General features: G+C 42.4%; 1 protein-coding gene across 1 annotated transcript in view; it reads left to right on the top strand.

Moving 5' to 3' along the window:
* Positions 1-303: 303 nt before the first annotated feature.
* Positions 304-9225, top strand: part of TLR4 (toll like receptor 4) — a 52746-nt gene continuing 43824 nt past the window's right edge. Inside the window, exon 1 of the mRNA XM_053473897.1 lies at positions 304-443. Within this exon, the coding sequence (XP_053329872.1) occupies positions 336-443 (108 nt within the window). The 5' untranslated portion in view covers positions 304-335. The remainder of the gene's footprint in view (positions 444-9225) is intronic.

The raw sequence follows: 9225 nt of genomic DNA, 5'->3' as shown, positions 1-9225 counted from the left end.
CAAGACTTCCTCTTTCTGGTGACGGAAGTCAGAGAAACTTATGTAAACCTTCATCTTCATATTTATTGTATTCTAACTGCAGTTTTTTTAATTTTCCAGCTGCTCAGTTACTTTTCTGCCTTTATCATGCATATAGTCTGTAAACTGAACTTTTTAGATTGTTAGAACAATGCACTTTAAAACATGTTTCCTTGATATATATAAATATATGTTGCACATCCTGTTTTGAGTTTCAGGAAGTGATTGCTGGTTAGTATTTTTCTAGTTCCTTCTCTGAAAGCTCACCATTCTTGTCTGCCAATGTGCACTTGTGCAGGTTTTATTCTGGGTCATAGATGCCCACACAGAGTCTATTCTTGAAGATCATGGAGTACCACCGTCAGTGGATTTTTCTCATAAATAGCTGTTGTCTATTTTACAGTTGTGGGAATGGCTGCAAAGAGGTAAGCATTAAGTGGGAAGAAAAAACATCATCATAAAACAAAATTGTATCTGATATAAAAACAATTGTCTTTGGATTTTGTATGTGAAGTTCTCTGCAAGCCTTAGGTTTGTGGTATTCAGATATTGTGATATTTTCATAAAGGATCATTTTTGACAGTGTTTGTGAAACAATCTAATGCAGCTAATTCGTTGCTGCATTGTATCTTGCAGTACAGAATATTGTTTTTTCTTGAAGTTGTTTTTTTGACTAAACATTCCATTTGGAAGATCTTTTGTGTACTGGAGAAAGAGAACATCAGTGCTAGGCAGTATATAGTATAAGAATCTTGTGTAATGGGATAGGGAGCCACAATTTTGTGCCACTAATCCTTTTTAATAAAATATGCAGATTGAAATAGAATAAATAATAGAAAACCTTTACTTTCCTCTTAATGATTTCTGGGCCTAGAAAGTTTTGTCCTCTGATGTGACTACAAATTCCAGGGAGCGTTTTCTCTCTAGATAACTAAATTATTTAGTTTAATTTATTCCTACAGTAAAGTTAGCTGCCAGGAAACAGATGACCAAATACACACACCAGGACAGGCTCTGCCACACAGACACACAAACACACACACACACACACACTAGGGCAGCTTACACCGACACACAAACACACACCAGGACAGGCTCTGCCACCTCGACACCCAGACACACACACTAGGCTCTGCCACACTGCCCGCATCCGGACGGGCTAAGCTAACAATATATATTTTTTTATTTTCCATACTGCTTATGTCTTTTTTCCCTCAGCCTGCCCTTCCCTTTGGTATTGATTTATGTGATGGCCCCAGCTACACCCCTTGTGTATTGATGCTGCCAGCTCCACATGTATTTGTGCACTCCAGCGAGACCCCCATTGTGTATTTATGCCCCCAGCCAGCCCACATTGTATATTTATCCCACCAGACAGCCTCACATTTTCTTTTTATCCCACCAGACAGCCCCCCTTTAGTATTGATTTATGTGATGCCCCAGCCAGCACCCCATGAGAATGAATGCCCCCACATCCTTGCATATTGCCCCCAGCCAGCCCCACATTGTGTATTTATGCCACCCAGCCACCCCCCTTTAGTATCAACCCTGGCACCCAGATTGCATAAACAGGACCTGCCTAGCACCCAGATTGGAAGCTTCCTTCTGTGTTGCTCACACTCTGTGCGAAAAACTTCTGTTATACCACCCAGGGGAAGCAGACTCGTCTCAGTGTCAATGTGATGTACGTGACATACATGATATGACTCTGCTGGGTTCCTACTACCCTTGGGCGGTACAAGAGACGTGGCCACGGGGGTTGCCCGTCCCCCTAGAGTGACGGCCTCTACAACCGTGGGTGCTGCGGGGTCAAGGGGCAGCTGCCCGTTTTGCCTTGCGTAAAAGACGTCCCTGGCGGCCGCATCGGCCACGCATAGACCCAGTCAGTCCGGCCCTGACTATTTTCAGGTAGGAACCTGCAGCTCCATCAACCCTACGTTGATCCGGCCCTGCCTTTAGTGAGTAATGAAAGGTAAAAAAAACCCCACAAACTACTTTTGTTTCACTTTCCTTTCCAAGAGTGTTCATAACTGCCATCCTGACAAGTTCAACCAAATAATGTTAATACAAACTACATGGCCATGTATGCTCATCAAACATATCACCCCCAAAACCTAGGGACCAATATGGCATTGGAAATCTCCACCCCCACACACCTGCCTTTTCTGATATAACATAGTTACATAGTTATATATAGGCTGAAAAAAGAAATGCGGCCATCAAGTTTAGCCTTTCCTATATCTGTTAATTTGTTGCTGTTGATCCAAAAGAAGGCAAAAAAAAACAGTTAAATTTCATCTGCCATTTGTGTGCCCAGTCCTCCAGTCTATGTAGATCCCTCTACAGCACTGTAATATCCTGCTTGCACTGTATTTCTTTACCTAGTCATCTGCAAACACAGAAACATGACTTTCAACGCCTATTGCCAGGTCATTTATAAATATGTTGAATAAAATCGGCCCCAGAACAGAACCCTGAGGGACACCACTTACCACTTTTGTCCAGCTTGAAAATTTACCATTTATAACAACTCTCTGTACTCTCTCTACGCCAATGTTCTACCCAAGAACAAGAATTTGCATCTAGACCAATTTCCTTCAGTTTGAATACTAACCTATTGTGTGGAACCATGTCAAACGCCTTGACAAAATCCAAGTAGATTACATCCACTGCCACACCACGATATACACTTTGTGGCAAAGTAATGGACTCTGTGTACATAAGTGGCAGATTGGAACGCTCATTATTCCCAGCATGGGGAGGGTTAATTGCTGGAGGTCAGCAAGGTGGAGCCAATTAACCTGAGTTCAGGTTAATTGGCTCCACCTTGCTGACCTCCAGCAATTAACCCTCCCCATGCTGGGAATAATGAGCGTTCCAATCTGCCACTTATGTACACAGAGTCCATTACTTTGCCACAACTTCTATTTACTTCTTCGTAGAATGCAATTAAATTAGTTTGCCAGGACCTATGTGTCATAAAATCATGCTGATTTATACAGTTCTTCCCAATGAATTCCTGAATATTATCCCTTAATAAGCCTTCAAATACTTTCCCAACCACAGAAGTTAAACTCACAGGTCTATAATTTCTGGGCACAGAGTTTGAACCCTTTTTGAATATAGGAACCACATCTGCCTTCCTCCAACCCTCTCGTACAATGCCGGAAAGAAAAGAATCCCGGAATATTAGAAACAGAGGTTTACTTATTTCCTGACTAAGCTCCTTAAGTACTCGTGGGTGAATACCGTCAGTGACGGCCTCTACAACCGTGGGTGCTGCGGGGTCAAGGGGCAGCTGCCCGTTTTGCCATTAACTTTCTTTAGTTGCTGCAGCACCTTGTCCTGAGCCATCCAATCACAGTTTGATTGCAATTCTTTTTTCAGTAGTCATATGTATATCCATTGCCATAGGCTCCTCCTTAATATATACTGAGGAAAAATAGTTATTTAAAGTTTCTGCTTTTTCTTGGTCCTCCTTAACCAACACTCCTATATCTGTTTTTAGTGAACCTACATTTTCATTTTTTGTTTCTTTAGAATTTATGTACATATGTTTAACCCCCTTAAACATTTAGCTGTCATTTTCTCCTCTCCCATTTAGTGTACTCGCACAAGTTATATATTTTTTTCCAGAACAAGAAGGCATTTCTTCAGATACCATGTTTTTTGATCATATCATCTCATTTCTTATATAAAAAAATAAAAATATCATGAAAATTGCAATAAAAAAGTACCTTTTATCACTTTTATTTGAAAAATATTTTACGCATCTACAAAAGCTAATGAAAAAACCTGCTAAATAGATTTTACTATTTATCCTGAGTTTAGAAATACCCAATGTTTTTATGTTTTTGCTTTTTTGCAAGTTATAGGGCAATAAGTACAAATAGCGTTTTGCGATTTCAAAACCATTTTTTCCAAATCTGGTCATTCTGCCCCATGTACTATTTGGGACATAAGCCGGCCAATGCAATTTGACACATCAAACCATATCTTTTTGTAAACTAGACACCCCAAGGTATTTCAAATGCACTTATTCTACTACCACCCTTTGTCAAACTTTGTGGTAGTAATTTCTTGTGTATTTTTTTCTCATACACATTCTACATTAGGTATAAATTTACAGCTCCTGTCATGTGTCACTGTCAAACAACGCTCCAATATGTCTTCAGCAACATCCCTTGAGTACAGTAATACCACCCATGCATGGTTTTTTTTTGGTTGTTTGGGGGCTAGAAGGCCGCATTTGGGAGGTGCGATTTTATTTTTTTTCATTTTATTATCTGCATCTGTGCCAATGCCTATGCCTTATTTGGGAAAGCTTTGAACACGGCCAGTTCAACCCCATTAAACCATAAATTTTTTCCACTAGACACCCCATTGGTATTTGAAATGCTAGTATTTTAACTGTTTCCATGCCAGGATTTTTTGGAATATACAGCGCTTATTTTAGCAGTTGCTCATAAAAAGAAACTTTTTTTCTTATTTTCATTTTTTTATATTTTTGGAGTTTTTTTTACATTTTGTTGAAACTAGAAGATTCCCCTGATGGTGACATCAATGCATAATTGTTTTTAATGTTACCAAACTAATATATACCGCACGCCGCAGGGGACCTGGTTCCTCCTCTCCAGCAGCCGCGGACGTCTGCACGATGGGCTCAGACAACTGCAGCTGCCAGCATTTCCACCGGGGCTTCTATGGTGGAGCACCAGGGTGACGTAACCTTCCGGTGCTCCACCATAGAAGCCCCGGTGGGAGTGCGGGCAGCAGAGGTTGTCTACGCGTATCGCGTAGACGTTCACCGGCTGCGACGGTGCGCCTAGACAACCTCAGCTGCCAGCACTTTGGGCGGTGTTTCTCCGTCATAGAGGAGGTTGTCTGCGTGCATCCCACAGGCGTCCACCGGCCCTGCTAGACACCAGGCAGTCTGGGGATGCATTGGTAAGTCAGGGGACAGAGTGGCACTTCTAGGGTGCATAAAGGATATCTGGGGGGTCAGGGTGGCATATCTGGGGGCAGAGTGGCATGTCTGGGGGGGTCAGAGTGGCATATCAGGGGTTACAAAGCATATCTGGGACACAGAGTGGCATATCAGGGGGCAAAGGGGCATATCTATAAGTAAGGTGCATTATGAATTAAGGGGGGTACCTTAAAGTGGCTACTGGTTTTCTGTTTATATATAACATATGCTGACAAACTGTATAATAGATGGAACCAAAAATTTAAAAAAACATGTTTGCCTGTTCATTAGATAAAATACTGTTTTACCATTTCATTAATGTGTATTTTTTCTTTAAAAATATTTTTTTCTTTTAAATATCACCAAACTTTAAGAGTGCAGCCTATAATTGGGTGCGGCCTATATTCGGGCCAATACGGTATATATAATGTTTTGAACTATCTTTATTTTTTCCATTTTTTTTTTTAAATATTTTACACTGTTATTAGAAAGCTGGGCTCGTTTGACTTTCATGGTTGAATGCAGTACATGTCTGGAGAGACCCTCTTGAAAACTCTCACAGTGGCCCTTGTGACCGCCTTCATGAGAGACCACAGATCGCACAAGGGTTGGTTTTCGGTGTCACTGTATGCCTTACTATCGAGGCATTTCAGCTACACCATTGAAGCTTAAGAGACGGTCGTTGACAGCCCTTACTGGATGTTGGAGCCCAGAGCGCAGAAGTGTAAGAAAGCACACAGCGATAGAAACACACTTCAAAAATGAGACACAAGCGGAATGTTTGGTTATAGGTATATTAAACAAAGCAAAGCAGACATCTCACTATAAGCAGCGGAGTAGGAGGCATATCATTTATACATGCTGCTGGGGAGTATGAAGGTAGAAAAGTCCAGGTAAGTATCCAAAAGGGTCTGGGACAGGTAGCAAGCAAAAAGGGGAAATCCAGTAGGCAGTTCAGGTCAAGCAGGCAACAGGCTGGCAAAAGGGTAAATCCAAAAGGCAGTCCGGGTCAAAAAGGTAACAGGCAGGCAGGTAAATCCAACAGACACATCCAGAGTCTGACATGAACTGTAGCTCCAAAGAACTTAATGAACGCAAAACTCTGTTACTGGGAGGCAGGGATATAAATCCTGTTCATTAGGTCAGGTGTGAATGGTATAGGCTTCAGGTGAGGGTGACAGATACAGCATAGCCAAACACAGCTGAACATTAATACACAGAACATGGATTATATACATAGCCAGACATGCATTCATGGTACAGGATGCCACAAAGGACAGGCAACAAGGCAAGGAACACAGGGGACGGGGTGAGAAGCTGAGATCCTCAGATGTATAAGTTACAGAGGGCAAAGGTACATAAAATACATACAAACAAATAAACAAGACATCAGGCTGTGGAGAGGAGTTCAACTCCAGGCAGACCTCTTAAAGGGGCGGCCACGCCTGGCAGTTTGCAGGGCTGGGGCTGAATCCTGACACCATGTGCTACGTGGGACATACTATGGCTGTATTAACTGCCTCGATCATGGACACAGCTTCTCCAGTGCCCATGGACTGTCAATGGCAGAGAACTTGCTTGGGTCCAGGACTCCTGCTTCTGGCTGAAATTCCACAGGTTTCTCAGTGATTCTTCCCTGTTCTTCATCGGTGGATACAGCAGATATCTGTTTCTTGATGGCTTTACCGCTTCCAGTGCCATAGGTCAGACTCACTATAGACAACAAAGGAATGGCCTGACTCTTGGAGTTAAAGAATTCTTCAGAACCAAATAGTTGTGTGGTGCCAAGAAAGTCACTTGCTGACAACGCACCATAATAATCTGGATAACTCTAACAAGCGTCTCTGGGTATTTGGCAAAGACGTCCTGGAAGGCGTTGGCTGGAAGCCGCAGGATGGTGGTGGCTATGGTGGCTCTGGCCAAAACCGTTTCATAAGGAGCTGGATGTCCAGTTCCATAACATTGAGAACACTGAGCTAACTGTGGATACTGTCTCCAGGAGGAACCTCTTTCACTACCTTCTTGTTCCTGTCATTCCCCTGGGTGCAGAAATCCAACATGGCACCATGCACCACATATGGTTTTCAGCTGTAATGGATGGAAGATGTATTCCTCTTCGTGTAGCTGCACGAATACCGTGTACTTGCCAAGTTCCAGGAAAAGAGGCTTCAAATCATACTTATGGCTATGGCCGTGGCCACCAATGAAGCTGCAGGAGTAAAATATATGTTTTTTTGTTTGCACGTGTATAATTACTCCAACTGCGTGCATGCCAGTCAGTGCCGCGCTGGATATGACATTGGTGTTATCTGGCATACGTGGCCCACAGTAAAAATGAGCTTGCTCGCATAGTGTGTGTTAAATAATTGATGTGTTATTTATAGTTATTATAATATTTACTTATTATTAGGATAATAAAGTTGTTTATTAGGATTAGGAACTAGGTTAGGTTATATCTTATCATGATGTGTTATGTATGACAGTGTGTTTTGTTTGTGTGGGTGGTTCTAGAAAGAATGAATCAGAAAAAGCAGGAAGAAAGGATCATTAGGAATCATAAGGAGAAAAAAATCATAAAGAATAAGATAATAAAAAAGAAGAAAGAAAAATGAATCATAAGGAAAAAAAGAACGAATAGGAAAAATAAAGTTTTGCAAATAAATAGCAAATGAAAAGTAGATGAAAATGGAAGTGAGTGGCCAAATGGCGACCCACTCACCTGTTTCATCCCCAGGGCAAAGCACTCTGTCAGTCCTTGTTGTTTAGGAGCGAAATTTCAGAGCTCAAACACTAGGCTATAGTGTTAGCTGGCTACTCTGGCAGAGGTAGCAGGCATTACCACACCACAAACAGATGCAGCCAGACTACTTTTCCATTGGCAGGGAATTGGCAGCAAAAATATACTGCCTATAAGGAAAAAGATTTTGAAGTGACACCTCCACCACCAGCAGCAGAATAGAAAAGAAAATGGAAAAGGTGAATGAGTGGGCATTTCCCAGGGCAAAGTATTTCTCACTGTGTCAGACCTTGATGTTTGGGAGCGGACTTTTAGAGCTCACACACTAGGCTTTAGCGATAGCTGGCTATCTTGGCGGATTTTGCATGTGTTGCCACACTACAAACAGCCGCAGCCAGGGGAGGAGAAACTACCTTTACCATTGGACTTGACATTTTAGAAAGGAAGGGAATAGGCAGAAAAAATAAACTGCCTATTAAGGAAAACGGTTTTGAAGTGACACCACCAGCATAATAGAAAAGAAAATAGAAAATGGAAGTGAGTGGGCGATTGGCGACCTGCTGACCTGTTCCATCCCCAGGGCAAAACATCCAAACACTGTCAGTCCTTGATGTTTGGGAGCGGATTTACATAGCTCAAGCACTAGGCCCTAGCTTTAGCAGGCTACTCTGGTGGAGACAGCCGGCATTGCCAGACCACAAACAGATGCAGCCAAAGGGGACAACTATTACCTTTGCCCTTTTTGGGGTTTCTTTTGGGAATATTAACTGTCCAAATTGGGCAGATTGAATTTAAGAAAGGCAATCTACTCCATCAGATGAGGTGACATCCGTGAGTATTATTTACAGTTATAGAAAACATGCACTCACTTTGAAGAGTGATTGACGGACATGATAGCAGCTGCTGCGCAACCCATGAGAGTGCAGGCCACATACTCTTCTTTTCATCCTTGTGACCAAGAGGGTCAACATTAGGCAGAGAAGGAAGTTCACTAGGTCACTGCTGCTGACGCTGCTGCTAAGAGTAGCACACAACATCATCTTATCCCCCTGCTGCACTACTCCCTCCTTGGACAGCATTCCCCTTTTCTGCTGCCAATGACGCATCCTTTGGATCAGTTGATCCGGGAAGGTGAAAAGAAGATTACAATTGAGTATTAGCTTTCCCTTAATCCTTGGATCACAAAGGTAGTATACACTAGTATCATTTCGGGACATTTGTCCATTCGTTCACAAAGGCAAACTTCGAGCTGATCCTTCAGCTTCCTGACTATGGATGCTACGTCAGCATATAGAGTGCCACCTTGAACAACCTCATGGTTTGCTGCCTTGATGGGAGAATACTGGGATTATTTGGGCCAGGATCGCAGTGCTCGAGCACTGTCATTAGCTGAGCGATCACTATCCATTCCTTCCTATTTAATGGAGGTGCAATACCAATGTTGTGCTCTGATGCAAGACTATGGATTGCCCTCTGATGCTCAAAAATCCTCTCCAGCATATCG

This window comes from Spea bombifrons, chromosome 8 (assembly GCF_027358695.1).
Source record: "Spea bombifrons isolate aSpeBom1 chromosome 8, aSpeBom1.2.pri, whole genome shotgun sequence".
Taxonomy (NCBI): Eukaryota; Metazoa; Chordata; class Amphibia; order Anura; family Pelobatidae; genus Spea; species Spea bombifrons.
This window is presented reverse-complemented; position numbering and strand designations above follow the sequence as displayed.